Below are 20,078 nucleotides of genomic sequence, written 5' to 3' on the forward strand. Positions count from 1 at the left end.
GGCCCCATCCCCAGCCCAACACTCAGGCCCTTCCTATCCCCAGCCCAACTCTCAGGTACCAGCCCCATCCCAACGCTCAGGCCCTTCACCATCCCCATCCACAGCCAAACTCAGGCCAATCCCCAGCCCAACTCTCAGGCCCCAGCCCCAGCTCAACTCTCAGGCCCCATCCCCATCCACAGCCCAACTCTCAGGCCCCATCCCCATCCCCAGCCCAACTCTCAGGCCCCATCCCCATCCACAGCCCAACTCTAATGCCCCATCCCCATCCCCAGCCCAACTCTCAGGCCCCATCCCCATCCCCAGCCCAACTCTCAGGCCCCATCACCACCCCCAGCCCATCCCCATCCCCATCCCCAGCCCAACTCTAAGGCCCCATCCCCATCCCCAGCCCAACTCTCAGGCCCATCCCCATCCCCAGCCCAACTCTCAGGGCCCATCCCCATCCCCAGCCCAACTCTCAGGCCCCATCCCCATCCCCATCCCCAGCCCAACTCTCAGGCCCCATCCCCATCCCCATCCCAACTCTCAGGCCCCATCCCCATCCCCAGCCCAACTCTCAGGCCCATCCCCATCCCCAGCCCAACTCTCAGGCCCCATCCCCATCCACAGCCCAACTCTCAGGCCCCATCCCCATCCACAGCCCAACTCTCAGGCCCATCCCCATCCCCATCCCCAGCCCAACTCTCAGGCCCCATCCCCAGCCCAACTCTCAGGCCAAATCCCCAGCCCAACTCTCAGGCCCCATCCCCATCCACAGTCCAACTCTCAGGCCCCATCCCCATCCACAGCCCAACTCTCAGGCCCCAGCCCCATCTCCAGCCCAACTCAGGCCCAACACCAAGGCCCCGCCCAACTCCCAGGCCCAGCCCCCACCCCAACTCCCAGGCTCTCAGGCAGGACGTTTCAGCTTGAGACAGACAGACCCACCATCACCACCATCACCAGCACTGTACCACAGCCTCTTATCTGCTTTCAATTAGGCCTTTCACTGGATGACTACCTGCTGCTATTGTTACAGCCATGATGCTACTAGTAGTGTAACAGGAGTTGTAATGAGGGAATAACTGATTCTACAATCCTCACTAGACTGGAGAGTTCTCTATACTATACGTGTTGCACTGGGCTGGTGCTGGTCCCAGATTTGTTTGTGTTGTCTTGCCGACTGAACAGGTCTGGGATCAGGCTAGGGTTGAGGTACGTACTAAGGCTATGGGATAATTTGATGGTCTTTATTCATTGACTATTCACAGACTGTTGTCTCTGTGCAAAACCATCAGACCAGTTCTTTTTCTTCTCTTTGACTGTGATGTGCCCTTCACACATAGAATGAATATGATGTGGCTGACCCAATTGACTGGGATATTATTGTGTGTGTATGTACGTGTGTGTGTGTGTGTGTGTGTGTGTGTGTGTGTGTGTGTGTACTGTGCTATTATTGTAGAAAGTGGTGTGTGTGCTCGCATCTGTGTACTGTGCAATTATTGTAGTGTGTGTGTGTGTGTGTGTGTGTGTGTGTGTGTGTGTGTGTGTGTGTGTGTGTGTGTGTGTGTGTGTGTGTGCGTGTGTGTGTGTGTGGAGGTGGTCTGGTCCTGAATACTAATGTCGCAGAGAACAAAGTCTGCCTGCTGGCCTCATTAACCTTTCCAGTGCTACAGTCACAGCCATTGTTTTCACCTTCTAAACATTCCCCCCATTCTCCTCTCAACAGGTTCTGAGCAGAAGGGACGGCTGGGGTGAGAGAAGTAACCTTCAAGGAGCTCTGGAATAGAACAGTGGGATAGAATTGCGAAAACACACAAAGTGAGGTGACTTTGTGGAACTTGATATGATGAATTTGACTGTTCTAGCGTGCACAACGTAACGTGCACAACTTTCCCCACAGTGAGGAGGGGAATGGTTCACATTCCGAGACGTGTTGAAAGTGTAAAACTTTTAGATTCAGATGTGGTGAGACAAAGTGTGTAAGAGAGAGCCGAGAGATGGAGAGATGGGAAGGATATGTAAGTCTGTCATGACAAAAACAATGAGACATCACACGCCTCTCTCTGTGTTCATATGAGAGAGAGAGAGAGAGAGAGAGAGAGAGAGAGAGAGAGAGAGAGAGAGAGAGAGAGAGAGAGAGCGAGGGAGGGAGTGGAGAGCGAGGGAGTGGAGCAAAGGGATGAGAGGGAGGTAAGAGAAAAGTAGGACAGGAGGTTTGTCCTCTTTGATACGGTTTGGCACGGCATCTTGTTTCGAGTCGTAGACGTGTGCGCGCGTGCGTGCGTGTCTGTTTGCCTGTGGAGGAGGAACAGCGAGTTCAATCAGATTTTTAATGGAAACAGAAAATAAGAGAATAAACAAAAGTAAGGGAAAAAGTCTCCCTACAACGAAGGATGGCACAGACAGAATGGGAGATGTCAGACGTGGAGAGAGACAGAGAACATGTCGTCCAGGCCTCTGGGGGGAGATGTCATGGACCAGCTGGGAAGATCATTGTCAACCAAGATAAGATACCCCCCCTCCTATGGTGCTACTAACATGTCCTTATACAGTCTGCCATGCAAACCTGTGTGTGTGTAGCCTACTGTACTGTACAGTATGTAGCCATTGCCTTACATCAGACAGCGCGTCGATTCCGCCTGCACTGATCTGTCTCGTTTCTCGCAAAGGACAGTGGGATAGATGAAGAGTAGTCCGGCTACAATGGGCTGTCTAACGTTCAAAAATACTACCTATGCCACATCGTCTTGTTGCCGAACCCCATTTCTGCCTCAAAACAGTCTAAATTAATCTAAGCTAAAACAATACATTTGTCAATAATGTGGACATGTTTCTGTTGAGGAAGTCTTAGTCCCACCATTTTACATCCAGCTAAGAACGTTTGTTTCATGGAGCAGTATTTCAGAAGTTTGACAATGGGCACGAAAGCTAGCATGAATTTGTCCAACATTCAGCTTGCTAGCTGAACCAGGCACTGAAACGATGCTAACCAACCAGCTACCTACTTAGCTAGTGCTGCCACACACAATGTTGAACGCTTCCAACAAAAGCTAGCTAGTAAGCTACTAGCTGACCCAACGGTACAAAGTTACATGGTAGCGAAAGTGGAGAACCATGCTGACTTATGGACTGATTTCTGATAACAGTTCCTCCTAATTCTGGGGCTGCACGTCAACAACTTCAGGGTAATTCAAACAGGCTAAGCAAGCGCTAGCTCGCTAACTAACGTTTAGCTATGTCAGTAAACTAGCAGCTACAAACGTTAGCTAAGCAGCTAATCAAGTCACTGCATTGGCGACCGACGTCCTTGCACAGACTGTGTGCAAAATGTCTCACAATTGCAAACTTTGAAATCACTACAACGTTTTTTAAATCATTTTTGCTAGTTATTCTGCTTATTTCACGGAGAGTCATATGAAAGCGCAGTGATATAAAACATTTGCAACTATGTTTTCACTGTTGAATGGCGGAAGATCTGGAATATTCCAAATGTGAATATGAGTTCCACGTTCTACAAGACAGGCAGGTTGAGGGATGAGCGTGGCGTAGGACTGACACCGTCTGACGTAAAACAGGTGATTAATTGAAATTCCAATTCAGGAATGGAATTTATTACCCGGATATGCATATTCCTTAACAGGAATTCAACTGAAAATGGAATGGAATTGGCCCTAACCCTGGTGTGCAGAAGTACTGTCAAATAATCTGCCTGGTGTATGTATGGCTGTTTGTGAGACATCTGTGTATGGCTGTTTGTGAGACATCTGTGTATGGCTGTTTGTGAGACATCTGTGTATGGCTGTTTGTGAGACATCTGTGTATGGCTGTTTGTGAGACATCTGTGTATGGCTGTTTGTGAGACATCTGTGTATGGCTGTTTGTGAGACATCTGTGTATGGCTGTTTGTGAGACATCTGTGTATGGCTGTTTGTGAGACATCTGTGTATGGCTGTTTGTGAGACATCTGTGTATGGCTGTTTGTGAGATATCTGTGTATGGCTGTTTGTGAGATATCTGTGTATGGCTGTTTGTGCTAGCAGATGACCTGAGCTGCTGAAGGTCTGGACAGTAATCTGCATTTTCTTCTTAAACTCCTCTGCTGAGAAGATGAGGCTGCCCTTGAACTTGTCCTTGTGTTTCTTCAGCATGATGTCACTGTCTATCACCACCTGTTGGAACCACACCCACTCCCCGTTCAGAGCCTCCAACATCTCATGGACCTGGGGAGAGAGAGAGAGAGAGACAGAGAGAAGGGGGGGGGGGGGTTAAAACAAGGGGTGGGGGTTTGGGTGTGTGTGCGTCCGTCCGTCGAGCTACTCACAGCCTGGTCCACGGTGACCTCGTACTTCTCCAGGATAGCAAACTGTTCGTGGATGGGAGGGATCTGACTCTCAATCTTCTGAAGGTCTCCCTGTAGTGTCTCCAGGAGCTTCAGACTCTCCCCCAGCTCCACCAGGGACTGAGGGGGCTGGCTCAGCCTGGACACACACATAGTAGTTAATTGACCCTTTTCATTTACTAGCAGCACATACAGTACACATCTTCTGGACTCTGAAGACGTCTGCAGATAAAACGTTTCTGACAGGTCACAGGTCAAAAGGCCTGTAATCTAGCTATATGCCGCACATATGCCTTTCCACCAGACACACTGGTCCCACTTTCAACTTTAAGGCCCATAAACTCTTCATGAACCTTTTATAAAGTGGAACCCACACACTCCCGGCCCCACCCTCCACCACCCACCTTCCCCACCCACCTGAGAGCATTCTCCTGCAGAAAGACGTGCAGCTCTTTGAGCCTGGTGCTGGCCATGAGGCTGAGCAGCTGGGTGAACTTGCCCTGCCACTCATTACAGTGCTGCACCAGGCTGAACTTCAGGGGAGCACAGTCCAGCAGCACAAACTGAACACTCAACACCGTCTCCTCCTTCTGAACGTTGTTGGCCACCTCCGTGTACCTGGGGGAGGAGAGGGGTGAAGGGAGGGTTGAGAGGAAAAGAGGAGGGGGGGGGGGGGAAATATGTGTAAGTACATGTACAGGATAAAGACCGTACTTCAATAGGAACCGATACACTGTTCCTCTGTATCCTAAAGATTCTACTTTGTTTACTCACATAATTATCTGTTTAATACAGTAAACACTCAAATACAATGCTAAATGAATTACCATCAAACAAAAGTCAAGACCACACAAGGATTAAAGCAACATGGTCTGACTGTTCTATTGACAAGGGCCAATAGGAACCTGCTTAGCCAGACCAGCGTGTCATGTACAAACATGGAGTGTTGACTCTCCAACGATTTACATCGCACTGTCCCAGACAAATCCATAACACAATATCTCACTGTCTCTCGCTAGTCTCCAACATGTTTACCATGCACATCCATATGACAGGCTATACAGTTGAAGTCGGAAATTTACATACACTTAGGTTGGAGTCCTTAAAACCCATTTTTCAACCACTCCACAAATGTCTTGTTAACAAACAATAGTTTTGGCAAGTCGGTTAGGACATCTACTTTGTGCATGACACAAGTCATTTTTCCAACTATTGTTTACAGACAGATTATTTCACTGTATCACAATTCCAGTGGGTCAGATGTTCACATACACCAAGTTGACTGTGCCTTTAAACAGAAAATGATGTCATGGCTTTAGAAGCTTCTGATAGGCTAATTGACATAATTTGAGCCAATTGGAGGTGTACCTGTGGATGTATTTCAAGGCCTACCTTCAAACTCAGTGCCTCTTTGCTTGACATCATGGGAAAATCAGAAGAAATCAGCCAAGACCTCAGAAAAAAAATTGTAGACCTGCACAAGTCTGGTTCATCCCTGGGAGCAATTTCAAAATGCCTGAAGGTACTACGTTCATCTGTACAAACAATAGTATGCAAGTATAAACACCATGGGACCACACAGCTGTCATACCGCTCAGGAAGGAGATGTGTTCTGTCTCCTAGAGATGAGCGTACTTTGGTGCGAAAACTGCAAATCAATCCCAGAACAACAGCAAAAGACCTTGTGAAGATGCTGGAAGAAAAAGGTACCAAAGTATCTATATCCACAGTAAAAAGAGTCCTATATCGACATAACCTGAAAGGCCGCTCAGCAAGGAAGAAGCCACTGCTCCAGAGCTTCCATAAAAAAGCCAGACTACGGTTTGCAACTGCACATGGAGACAAAGATTGTACTTTTTGGAGAAATGTCCTCTGGTCGGATGAAACAAAAATAGAACTGTTTGGCCATAATGACCATCGTTATGTTTGGAGGATAAAGGGGGAGGCTTGCAAGCCGAAGAACACCATCCTGACCATGAAGCACGGGGGTGGCAGAATCATGTTGTGTTGGTGCTTTGCTACTGAAGGGACTGGTGCACTACACAAAATAGATGGATAGATAGATCAGGAGAAAGGAAAATTATGTGGATATATTGAAGCAACATCTCAAGACATCAGTCAGGAAGTTAAAGCTTGGTCGCAAATGGGTCTTCCAAATGGACAATGACCCCAAGCATACTTCCAAAGTTGTGGCAAAATGGCTTAAAACCTCTTAAGTCTACCCCTTCCTTTTTCGAACATTCTGTTAAAAATCGCGCAACTTTTCAGCGTCCTGCTACTCATGCCAGGAATATAGTATATGCATATGATTAGTATGTGTGGATAGAAAACACTCTGAAGTTTCTAAAACTGGTTAAATCACGGCTGTGACTATAACAGACCGTGTGTTTCATTGAAAAACGCAAGAAAAACTGCTCTCTGAAAGCTAAAAATAATTTCCATAAGTCACTTTCATGGGTTGTTAAAAGAGCACAAAATTAATTATGGATCTGCATGCAATTCATACAGATTCCACACACTGCCGGGGGCGGCAGGGTAGCCTAGTGGTTAGAGCGTTGGACTAGCAATTCATGACAAGGTACAAATCTCCTGAACAGGCAACTGTCAGGCCGTCATTGAAAATAAGAATTTGTTCTTAACTGACTTGCCAGTCGTTTTCAATGGACTTTTTTGTTGGAAAATCCAACTAACAGGATTCCGTTTCTTCCGGTCTCCACCAGGATGGTTTGAATGTGCACATTGGCAGCCATTGATTTGCAGACGAGGAGCTATTGAATATACATCGCCCTGTAATCATTTTGATAGATTATAAACGTTTACTAATACCTAAAGTTGGATTACAAAAGTATTTCGAAGTGTTTTGTGAAAGTTTATCGTCGACTTTTTTAATTTTAAAAAATGACGCAGCGTTTAAAAACGATGTTTTTTTCTGAATGACACAGCTTCCATAGAAAGCTATTTTGGGTATATATGGACCGATTTAAACTAAAAAAAGACCCAATAGTGATGTTTATGGGGCATATAGGAGTGCCAAGAAAGAAGCTTGTCAAAGGTAATGAATGTTTTATATTTTATTTCTGCGTTTTGTGTAGCGCCGGATAAGCAAAGTCTTTGTTTACGTCGCATTCAGGCATTTTGAGGTGTTGCATGCTATCAGATAATAGCTTCTCATGCTTTCGCCGAAAAGCATTTTAAAAATCTGACTTGTTGGCTAGGTTCACAACGAGTGTAGCTTTAATTCAATACCCTGCATGTGAATTTTGATTAAGGTTTGAGTTTTAACGAGTACATTTAGCATTTAGCGTAGCGCATTTGCATTTCCAGGTGTCTACTTGAGACATCTGCGTCTCAAGTAGGAGCAAGAAGTTAAGGACAACAAAGTCAAGGTATTGGAGTGGCCATCACAAAGCCCTGACCTCAATCCTATAGAACATTTGTGGGCAGAACTGAAAAAGTGTGTGAAAGCAAGGAGGCCTACAAACCTGACTCAGTTACACCAGCTCTGTCAGGAATAATGGGCCAAAATTCACTCAACTTAATGTGGGAAGCTTGTGGAAGGCTACCCGAAACGTTTGACCCAAGTTAAACAATTTAAAGGCAATGATACCAAATACTAATTGAGTGCATGTACACTTCTGACCCACTGGGAATGTGATGAAAAAAATAAAAGCTGAAATAAATAATTCTCTCAACTATTATTCTGACATTTCACATTCTTAAAATAAAGTGGTGGTCCCTAACTGACCTAAGACAGGGGAATTTTTACTAGGATTAAAATGTCAGGAATTGGGAAAAACTGAGTTTAAATGTATTTGGCTAAGGCGTATGTAAACTTCTGACTTCAACTGTATATGTTTAACAGAGAGGATACAGGGACAGTTGGGTCTGGTTGGGACCCTCTCTCTTCTTTATCCATTCCCATGGGAGTAGAATGAACCTGCTCCTAGATTTTTTATTTAACTAGGCAAATCAGCTAAGAACAAATTCTTATTTACAATGACTGACTAGGAACAGTGAGTTAACTGCTTTGTCCAGGGGCAGATTGACAGATTTTTACCTCGTCAGCTCGGGGATTCAATCTAGCAACCTTTCGGTTACTGGCCCAACGCTCTGACCGCTAGGCTATCTGCCGCCCCGATGCTGGCACCATCGAGAGCATCCTGACTGGTTGCATCACTGACTGATATGGCAACCTCCGACCGTAAGGCACTATAGAGGGTATTGCGTACGGCCCAGTACATCACTGGGGCCAAGCTTCCTGCCATCCAGGACTTCTATACCAGGCGGTTGTCAGAGGAAGGCCCTAAAAATTGTCAAAGATTCCAGACACTCTAGTCATAGACTATTCTCTCTGCTACCACACTGCAAGCGGTACCGGAGTGCCAAGTCTAGGTCCAACAGGCTTGTTAACAGCATCTACCCGCAAGCCATAAGACTCCTGAAAGCTAATCAAAAGCTAATCAAAGGGCTACCCAGACCCCTCTTGTACATATTACCTCAATTACCTCGACTAACCGGTGATTCTGTACCGGTACCCCCTGTATATAGTCTCGATATTGTTATTTTATTGGTGCTGTTTAATTATTTGCAACTTTTATTGAATATTTTTTACTTAACACTTCTTAAAGCAGTGCTTGTTAAGGGCTTGTAAGTAACCATTGTATTGGGCGCATGTGATAAATACAGTTTGAATTGATTTGATACAAACACACCCGCGGGAAGTAGGGGTAACAACCAGGGGTACCATCTTACCGTGCTGCATTTGTGTTGTTGCAATAAAAAACGATTACACTATTTATCTGTTGCATTATTGATATTAATGATCATGCGATTGGAGTAGGGGAGAGAGAAAAACATGGGCCCCATTCTGCACGGTGAGCTCTCAGCTCTGTTTTGTAAGCAGCGCTCTCATGCTATGCTCTGATCTATTCCGTTGTGGGGGTTTGGAGTCACACGCGCTCTGTTGTATGATAGACAGTTGAGTTAGTCTCTCTCCCCCTCTTCTCTCCCTCTTGTGGATATCAAGTGATCTGGAGCAGCACTAGCCTTCCACTTCTATTCTAAACTTGGCAAAAAGGGAATGGGAACCATATGAAATTAGGAACATGGCATTCTCTCGCCCTCGCAGGCCTGCTCCTGCCCATGTCAAACACGTCGGTGTACTAGCCCACTAGTCTGGCAAGCAACACAGTGCAGGCCGCAGCCCAACACGTGGCGCATTCCACCAACGGGTGCTGGATCGAGGTGATCGCTTTTCTCCGCGACGGAGCTCATAGCTGACCATTTGTGCTCCGTTTTAATAGGCTCAATCTTAGTTGCAACACCGCTCTCGTTATTTCTCTCTCTCACACCCCCTTTGTAATTATGCAGTACAAAGAAATTTGCGCTCTGTTCACAATGGTCTATTCCTAGGCGGCGCGTGAGTTTCAAGATGGGGGAAGTTTACAACTGATCCTGCCATTTCTACCGATCTGCGTGCCAGTTTCGTGGCACAGTTTCATTTCAATTAAAACGTTTTTGTTTCTCAAAATCATTGTCACGTGGTTAATAATACAAATGGGAATTTAAATGAGAAACATCTAAAAGTATAGGCCAATGTAGCAGTAGGCCTATAACTTCCATTGTCAACTAAGTCCAAATACATACAGCTGACGAATAAAAACTGAAAATGCAGGTTCTTTCAATCGCATTCATCTCTCTACTCCGCCTGTCTGCCTCCCTTTCTATCTGTCATGACTTGAGCTATCGCTAGTGAAGTGCAACATTGTATCAACTAGCCTATTCTGGGCCACTAGCCTATTCCAGGCGCTCAGAGTGTCCCGGGCCAGTGAGCTTGGGACAGAGTCAGCTGTTATTGCACAGACACAGCTGTTTTTGCGCAATGGGAAATGTGTTCAGGTATTTTATGACGTTTCCACTGGTTATATGGGATCCTCAGAGCATTACATTTAGCTCTTTCACACCGAGGCCTGGTGATTATCGAGGGGGAGAGTGTTGGAAAAGATTTTTCAAATACGGCGAGGAACTATTATCATTCACAATGGATTTAATAAATAAACAGACTTCATTGACTTACTGTGTGAGCTGAAGAAGAAATGACTGAGAAGCTCAGCTTAGTGGTGGTGAGTTCAGACAATCACAAATCAGACGTCCCCAAACGGGCACTTTCTACCATTTGCACGGAGCAGGTCAGTTAGTCTACTTCTAAGCGTGCTCCGGGCGCGTGCTCCGGGCGCGCGCTCCGTCAACATTTAGAGGGCAGAGAAACCAGACACATGATCACATGGAGCTTTCCAAACAAAATATAATGAAAAAAAATGACTAAACTAATGGTATGAAATAAACCCAAACCTGTATCTCACATGTGTTGCAACGTGCCTGTAGGCCTAATTAATCCACGCATTAGCATAAATGTATGTAACCAAATGATGAGGATTAACAGTAAATGTACTACTGGTGACATACACTGAGTGAACAAAACATTAAGAACACCTTCCTAATATTGAGTTGCACCCCCCCTCCCCTTTTGCCCTCAGAACAGCCTCAATTCCTTGAGATATGGACTCTACAAGGTGTTGAAAGTGTTCCACAGGGATGCTGGCCCATGTTGACTCTAATGCTTCCCACAGCTGTGTCAAGTTGTCTGGATGTCCTTTGGGTGGTGGACCATTCTTGATACACACGGGAAACAGTCAAGCGTGAAAAACAAAGCAGCGTTGCAATTCTTGACACAAACTGGTGCACCTGGCACCTACTACCATTCCCGCCCTCAAAGGCACTTCAATCTTTTGTCTTGCCCATTCCCCCTCTGAATGGCACACATACACGATCCATGTCTCAATTGTCTCAAGGCTTTAAAAGTCCTTCTTTAACCTGTCTCCTCCCCTTTGTCTACACCAGTGGTTCCCAAACCTTTACGGCCTGCGACCCCATTTTGATATCCATGAAATTATCCCGGCCACAATCACGTGAAAATAAATTATGTAAATAACAGCCCGTGTTGACTTTTTGAATTGGGGCTAATGGCAGTCAATTGCAAAATGTTCTAACAGTATTTCTGATTGTATTCTCAACTCACCATCATATACATTTAATGTGGGGCTATGACATCACTTCCCTTATCTCACCACAACTAATGAGACGGTTGATGCATGTCGCGTCAGAGCTTCTCAAAGTCAGGGGGCGTGGCCGACAGTGTGCTACCTCATCTCTCCTGTCACCTTCAACCTGGATGGATATTTCTTTTCATGCAGACGAGAGCACTGAATCAGCGTACCATGAGTTTTAAGGGGGAGACGGCACAGTAAACTCTTCCATTATGACACGTGAATGCGCTGTCTGCAGCATTCAGTCACATGCCATCTCCATCAGCTGTTTGATTTCACTTACCGGCCTGTCAACTGAGCCTGGATCACAGTCAAATAGATTTCGCTGATTCGGTCACTCTTCTGTATATTTTCATTGTATTTACCCTGCATGCTTGCGCTCAGTTCGTTCAGTTTCCCAAATGTCTGTTACATAGGCACGGAGACACATGTTCTTTTCATTACACAGTCAACAAAGTCAAACAGTTCTTCTCTCAATTAAAAACATCTTTCCAACACTCCCCCTCGATAACCACCAAGCCTCGTTGTGAAATAGAACATCGTCCATCGTCTGTAGTTAACAATCGAAGTTGCCTGCCGCGCATCTCTGAGTTCTGCGCTCAGCTCTTTTGCCCACCAGTTGCTCTCGGTGTATCCATTCTAGCTCAGTGGGTGTATCATAAAATGAGTCCATATGGCAGAGGGAGACACATTCATAACTAGAGTGTAGAGGCCTGCCCGCCGTCCCGTGATAGATGGAGTTCCATCTGTGCAAAAGCCCACCATTTGATCCCATAGAGTCTGTTTTTCGCCAATATAGCCACGCAGGACACTGAACATCCCCTGTGCCGTTTCAGGCTCGGGAATCGTGAGACAGAACAATATGTCCTTGTGAATAGCATCCAATAGCAGTCAATGCACGGGCATCTCGGCTCTCGCAGCTAACATCTAATTAAGGAGCATAAGGTGGGGAATTCGAGTGGTTCAGTCAGTGTCCTCTTGATTGTTAGCTACAGCATCAATTCTTAGTTTCACAGTGTTATCTGTTAAAGATATCGATGTGAGTTTCTGTGCCTCTGCCTCCCCACACATTGTTTTTCACCATATCAATTGTGGACGGTAATATCAAAGTCACTGCAATAGCGTGTGGTTTCATAGCATAGCAGGCTTAGCCATTCACCGTGGGAATGACTCAAGTGCAACGGTCAGGTGCGGCCTGGGTCAAGGCTCAACCTCTAGTTTCGGGAACCGCTGATCTGCACTGATTGAAGAGGATTTAACAAGTGACATCAATAAGGGATCATAGATTTCACCTGGATTCCCCTGGTTTAGGTCAAGGTATTCCTAATGTTTTGAACACTCAGTATATGTAATGGGGAATTAATCCAAAATAAGCAATCAAAGGTAAAACAATTAACACAATGAAAAACTGTGAATGCGCAAGAACTGGGGGGAGAGAGCTAAGTGCATTCTGGGGAACAGAGCGCATTCTGGCCACCCACCCCTTCTTCTTGTCTCAACATTTCAAATGATACTCAAGACACATTATCTTCACACATATTATAGATGCATTGCTTTTCACTGACATCACACTAGGCAGGCTGCCTAGTGGTTAGAGCATTGTGCCAGTAACTGAAAGGTTGCTGGATCGAATCCCTGAGCTGACAAGGTAAAAATATGTCGTTCTGCCCCTGAGTAAGACAGTTAACCCCCTGGGAGCTGTGGATGTTGATTAAGGCAGCCCCCTGAACCTTTCAGGTTGGGTTAAATGTGAAAGATACGTTTCAGTTGAATTCCTTCAGTTGTACAGCTGACTATGTATCCCCAGCTAGGCCTATTGCCAAGCAAGCAGCCCAAATTACAGGCTGCTAGGCGTATGGGCCAACAAATTTGTGATTTGAAAGAAGCTAATGATCATCTATTGCTGAGAATGATTTTATTTATTTCTGTATAGATAAGAGTAATTATATAATTTTGGTAAATTGATTTCAATGTAGTTTAGCCTGCAGTGACTACTATTACTGAATATTGTCCTAGGCTAGGTATTGTATCAAAACATCTTCCCGCGGCTATGTATCTAAGGTCCGTTCTGTAGCGCAAGCTGATCCTAGATCTGTGACTTCTAACCCTGTTGAGGTAGATGACCTGTTCGCCAGATCTGTTCTTATTTTAGCCACCGCCACCGTAATTATTTTCAGTGAACAACAGAGCTCGCTCAAGCTAAAGAAAACACAGATCTGGCAACCCCCCCCCCCCCCCACTAGCCGTTAGAGGATCAAACCTGGCGATGTCGGCGTCGAAGGAGGACACGGGGGGGTTGAGACGCTGGTATCTCCTGATGAAGGGGTCCTTGTTGATCTCCCAGATCTCTCTGTGTTTGTCCCAAGTCTTCAGGTAAGCCTGCAGGTGGCCTGCGTTGGCCGTCATTCCTGCTGCTACCGCTGCCTGAATCTTACCGATCTCCTCATCTTGTTCTGGGGTTAGAGAAGGAGAGAAAGGGGAATCACCATATCAACTAGGCCGAAGCAAATTATATTTCTAGGATGAGTTATTATTGAATTGTCCAGATCATGCTCTGGGGGAGGGAGGGGGAGAGAGAGAGAGAGAGACAGACAGAGAGACAGAGAGAGAGACAGAGAGACAGAGAGAGACAGAGAGAGAGAGAGAGAGAGAGACAGACAGAGAGACAGAGAGACATAGAGAGACAGAGAGACATAGAGAGACAGAGAGAGAGAGAGAGAGAGAGAGAGAGAGAGAGAGAGAGAGAGAGAGAGAGAGAGAGAGAGAGAGAGACAGACAGAGAGACAGAGAGACATAGAGAGACAGAGAGACATAGAGAGACAGAGAGAGAGAGAGAGAGAGAGAGAGAGAGAGAGAGAGAGAGAGAGAGAGAGAGAGAGAGAGAGAGAGAGAGAGAGAGAGAAGGCCCTGAACTGATACAGATATTTTTGTATTCCGTCCATCCTCTCACCTGCCAAAGATGTTTTATCTCAATGAGACATGCCTGGATAAATCAATGACGACGGTTATGGTTGCAACTTGGAATATGTTAACCTGATCTGAGATCTGTGGATAGAGGCACCTTCTACCACAAGCTCCCCACATGGTAGATACATACCGTAACTGTACACTCGACGACATAGACTGCATGCTTCCACACACTCCTAGTTAAATACAGTGAGTTGACACACCTTTGACACATTGTAACAGGCACTTACACGTGTTAGAAAAGGCTTTTCGTGAGTGAACACGTTTAACAGCCCGGCGCGTGTCACTAGGGATCAACTACACTATGTTGATTGGGTTTCAGGAGCTAACAGCAGTAGCTGTAACAGCATTCCCCCTCGATAGAGATATGGCTGGAGACACACACACACACACACACACACACACACACACACACACACACACACACACACACACACACACACACACACACACACACACACACACACACACACACACACACACACACTCAGAGCTATGGAGAGGGGCTACCTCTGACCTGCTCCAGTCCACCATCTCCTGACTGTTTGATTAAAGCCAAAGCCCAGATACTCCCCGTGGACGACCTGCTGTCAATCAAACCAGGAGACAGCTGACGGGAGAGCTGCTTAAAATGGACAGACGAGGATAGGATGAAGAGAATGGTAGGAGGGGAATGGGGTTAGAATGAGGTCAGGGTGAAGGAGCAGTGGATGAAGAGGAGGAGGATAAAATGGTAACAAGAGTGTGGAGTGAAGAGGAGTGAGGATAAATGGTAACAAGAGTGTGGAGTGAAGAGGAGTGAGGATAAATGGTAACAAGAGTGTGGAGTGAAGAGGAGTGAGGATAAATGGTAACAAGAGTGTGGAGTGAAGAGGAGTGAGGATAAATGGTAACAAGAGTGTGTAGTGAAGAGGAGTGAGGATAAATGGACGGGGGGGGGGGGAGTTAAAGCGGGATGGAGGGCAAATGAAGAGTAGGAGAGCAAAGACGATATGGTGAGGACGAAGAGATGAAATGATCTGGATGAAGAGCAGGAGTGAGAAATGAAAGACAGACGGGGTGGGGTGAGGTGAGGAAAGGTGAGGGGTCAGAAGTGAAAATAGAGAGAACTGAACATAAGGATGAGTCAAGGAGGAGGAGGCGGGAGGCGTGGAACAGCGAGGTGAGAGGGGTCTCTAACCTCTGTCTGCGCGTGAGGTCTGTTACCTATGATGCAGCGTACAGGTTTCCTCTGTGAGTGTCTGCGTGTGAGGAGGTCCGGGAGGCGTTTGAACACAGAGATGGTGCCGATCAGCTGACAACTGATGTTGTTCACGATCTGAGCCAGTTTCTGTAGAGTGGGGGAGAACTCCACCTGTTGGACACACGCACGCACGCAACGCACACACACACACACACACACACACACACACACACACACATCAATAATTTTTGCCTCTCGGCTTAAAGACCTAACGAGCTCTCCTGCTATCATTTTCCCAAAAACTCTACATTCCTTTTATATAAAATATTACTTTCATCTTTTTTATTTGTAATAACATAAGTGAATCCTCCTGTACAAATAATACCAAAAGGTTCATGCTTTCTGAACCACACCCTCCTAGCCTATCAATGATGCAGATATTGTACATACACAAAGCATAAATCATTTGTCACAGCTGATTTATAAAGTGTGGAGAGAGAGGAGTGCGAGAAGGAGAGGGAGAGAGAGAGAGAGGGAGAGAGTGTGAGAAAGAGAGAGAGGGAGAAAGAGGGAGAGAGAAAGGGAGAAAGAGGCAGAGAGAAAGAGGGAGAGAGAGAGGGAGAACGAGGGAGAGAGAGAGGAGTGTGAGAAGGAGAGGGAGAGAGAGAGAGAGGGAGAGAGTGCGAGAAAGAGAGAGAGGGAGAAAACAAATCCAAAGAACTCCATATCTACTGGGGAAATTCCACAGTGTGAGAGAGATTTGTGACCTGTTGGGAGGGCAACCAGTGAAGAACAAACACCATTGTAAATACAACTCGGAGAGAGAAAGTATATATATATATAATATGACATTTGGTCTTTAGAGAGAGAGAGAGGGAGAGAGTGCGAGAGAGAGAGGGAGGAGAAAGAGGGAGAGAGAGAGAGAAAGGGAGAAAGAGGGAGAGAGAAAGAGAGAGAGAGAGAGAGGGAGAGAGAGGAAAGAGGGAGAGAGGGCGAGAGAGAGAGGGAGAGGGAGAGAGAGAGGGAGAAAAGAGGAGAGAGAGAGAGAGGGAGAGGGAGAGAGAGAGGGAGAAGAGAGGGAGAGAGAGAGAGAGAGAGAGAAGAGGGAGAGAGAGAGAGGGAGAGGGAGAGGGAAAAAGAGGGAGGGAGAGAGAGAGAGGGAGAGGGAGAAAGAGAGGGAGAAAGAGGGAGAGAGAGAGAGGGAGAGGGAGAGAGAGAGAGGGAGAAAGAGGGAGAGAGAGAGAGGGAGAGGGAGAGAGAGAGGGAGAAAGAGGGAGAGAGAGGGAGAGAGCCAGGGAGACTTGGTGTCCTGTTTTGATTTATAATGCTATCTTAATACGTAAAATAACTTGCGCTGCGTTCAGCTCTGCGTCTGTTAGACAAGGACAAAGGATGTTCTCTTCCATTGTATTCTAAATAGTGCCGAGTTGACGACCTGTCTGGCTGTGTCTCTCACTGTGACTCAGACCTTAGAAATGCTACAAAATCATGTGGCATCCTACACTGAGAATGGATGACATTGTTCGCCTTCAAACCGAGGTTAGTACGTGTAGGAGTAATATTGCTAGAATCCCTGTGCACGTGAACAAAATATATGTCTCGTGAACTGCTTGGAAGTCTATTACAATCTGCAATGCTTATGCATGCGTGTTAAAAACTGTGTGTATGTATGTGATTGAGTGATCGTGCGTGTGCGCGCGTGCATGTTTCTCCGTTTGTGTATTTGCGTAATTCGTTGTGTGTGTGTGTGAATTTGTGTGTGCGCGTGTGATCTGTGTGTCCCTTCTACCTGTGAGGTGGCCCCGGGGCCCTCGTGGCATAGTACCACCTGCACCCTGAAGAGGGGGTTGGGGGAAGTCTTGCTGTCTCCGTTGATGGCCTTGGACAGCTCCTGTAAGGACCACTTGATGTTGAGACGGAGAGCCTCCTCCACCAAGCCGTCCATCTTCTCCGTGTACACAACCCAGTGCTGCTGGACCTGGGACTCACACACACACCACACACACACACACACACAAACGGCAAGCAAACACCCCCCCCCCCCCCCCCCCCCACACACACACACACACACACACACACAAACACACCTACTATTATCTGTCCATCATAAATTCACTCAACCACTTAATGTCATCTATTCATAATTTGTTCCACAGGTGAAGTTCTAAATGAAGTGATTTTCTAGATGAACAGTTTTCATTTTCTATAATGAAATTACCCCCATAATTGTATCTTGCTAGCCACTATTTGTGAGTACAAATTAGCACAAAAAGTAGGGAAGCAAAAACTAGCTAAGAATAGGTACCCTCCCCACACACACACACACACACACACACACGCACACACACGCACACACGCGCACACACACACACACACACACACACACACACACACACACCACACACACACACACACACACACACACACACACACGCACACACACACACAATCCGCAAACCGCCCGACTATGTGATCAAATCTGAGGGCCGCACCCTAACCCACTAATATAGACAATGCGATGTAGGCTACGGTCAGAGACGGCAGAATGATTTCCTGACAGGGGCTGCAGGCTTTTCTTTGTCTTGATCTAGAAGTTTCTGTTTATAATTTCAGAGATGTTGGTCGGCTATTTGTTAAGCAACTTGTCTATAATTAGATACACGCAGCTTCTCTTCTGGCATTAGACTATATGTTGCCCCAGAAGACTAAACAAACCCTTGTTCACCAGAATAATGTCATAAATCGATTTGAATGCAGGCTTCAATCTAGATGACAGCGGCCATTTTTTATTTGTCATCTCTGCCTCATTTGCGGAGCAAAGACGCTTAGGGAACGGGAGAGAAAATGAAATAACTCAACAACAACTAAACTGGAAATACTTCCTGTGCAAAATGTCCAAAAGCATCGGTCTGACCGGATGTAGGGAAATAGAAACCTGTGAAACCGACTCAACATGTTTCTGTTAAGATTTCAGTTCGGCTTGGATGCATATTTTATGTGGTTGAAATACGATCAGCTTTTATGATGCTGATAGAACCTCTACAGACGGTATCTAAACTGTGCATTCAAATTCTCTCAAGATGCTGAAAGAAATCAATCAATCCACTCCTGTTCCCGAGTCAAAATGTAGTCTATATTTGGTGTACTATTTTACTGCAAGAAATGCATAGTTCTGCAGGGGTTAGTATTTAGGCTTTGTGAGAGGTCATAGACCTACAGTCAGTGTCCTGATTTCCATTTAACCTATCTGAACAGTAGGATGCAGTTCCCTTGACAGGCCCATTTGAAGTCCCCGTCTTGTGACTGTTGAATTTGTATAGCGCCGCACAATATCACACATAACCACTGCTATCGTCCTATTTTACCATTTCACCAAAACTTTCACCAAACATCTTGAACTCTCCATTTCACAGCTTTTCTCTTACTGAATTAAACTCCGACATTGTCCTTTTTTGTCTCAGTGGATCGACGTGAACTTTTTCTGCCCGTTCCCGAAAGCGTTTGGCGATTGGCTGTAGGCTATTTGGCGTGCGTACAGCCAGGCCCTAAAGCTTAGGCTTATGCGCGAATGCCAGACAACCTAAAATCATGAAAGAAAAACCTCAATGTAGCCTATAAATTGCACACGAACGACACATTTATTTATTGTTTTCTCTTTAGTCAACCCGCTCGCCGCCCACCCGCCCTTCATCCACACAATATTTAATGACCCTAAGCCTACCCGCCCCGCGGATATAACCGATTCAACCCGCGCATCACTACACCACACACCTCTGGTCCGTCTGTGCGGAAGGTCTCGTAGACCCGGGACATGATGGCTACGATGTCCTGGTGTGCTGAGTGGAGCCGCTGAAGCTGGGCCTGCTGGTGGGCCTGCTGGTCCCCCTCAAACTCCAGGTCCCTGTACACCGTCTTCCCATCCACACGCACAAGCAGCAGCTCACTGATCAGACCACACTGACGGGAGATGGCCAGGTTGGCTGCCTTGTACTCATCCACGATGAGCTGGATCTGATAGGGAGGGGAGAGGAGGTTAGGTGGGTGATGGTTAATTTGGAGGAGAGGAGAGGAGAGGAGAGGAGAGGAGAGGAGAGGAGAGGAGAGGAGAGGAGAGGAGATAAAGAGGAGAGGAGAGGAGAGGAGATAAAGAGGAGAGGAGAGGAGATAAAGAGGAGAGGAGAGGAGAGGAGAGGAGAGGAGAGGAGATAAAGAGGAGAGGAGAGGAGAGGAGAGGAGAAAGAGGAGAGGAGAGGAGAGGAGAGGAGAGGAGAGAAGAGAAGAGGAGAGGAGAGGAGAGGAGAGGAGAGGAGAGGAGAGGAGAGGAGAGGAGAGAGAAGAGGAGAGGAGAAGAGAGGAGAGGAGAGGAGAGGAGAGGAGAGGAGAGGAGAGGAGATAAAGAGGAGAGGAGAGGAGAGGAGAGGAGAGGAGAGGAGAGGAGAGGAGAGGAGAGGAGAGGAGAGGAGAGGAGAAGAGGAGAGGAGAGGAGAGGAGAGGAGAG

The 20,078-nt window shown here is 46.4% G+C and overlaps 1 protein-coding gene across 1 annotated transcript in view; it reads right to left on the reverse strand.

Moving 5' to 3' along the window:
* The window catches only part of LOC139379418 (dynein, axonemal, heavy chain 2), a 220,099-nt gene that overhangs the window by 149,588 nt on the left and 50,433 nt on the right, over positions 1–20,078 (reverse strand). Inside the window, exons 16-22 of the mRNA XM_071122228.1 lie at positions 19,352–19,591; positions 17,370–17,558; positions 15,604–15,751; positions 13,691–13,883; positions 4,742–4,942; positions 4,307–4,463; positions 4,031–4,205 (exon numbers count right to left, since the gene is read on the reverse strand). Of these exons, the coding sequence (XP_070978329.1) occupies positions 4,031–4,205; positions 4,307–4,463; positions 4,742–4,942; positions 13,691–13,883; positions 15,604–15,751; positions 17,370–17,558; positions 19,352–19,591 (1,303 nt within the window). The remainder of the gene's footprint in view (positions 1–4,030; positions 4,206–4,306; positions 4,464–4,741; positions 4,943–13,690; positions 13,884–15,603; positions 15,752–17,369; positions 17,559–19,351; positions 19,592–20,078) is intronic.

Source organism: Oncorhynchus clarkii, chromosome 21 (assembly GCF_045791955.1).
Source record: "Oncorhynchus clarkii lewisi isolate Uvic-CL-2024 chromosome 21, UVic_Ocla_1.0, whole genome shotgun sequence".
In the NCBI taxonomy this organism is placed as follows: domain Eukaryota; kingdom Metazoa; phylum Chordata; class Actinopteri; order Salmoniformes; family Salmonidae; genus Oncorhynchus; species Oncorhynchus clarkii.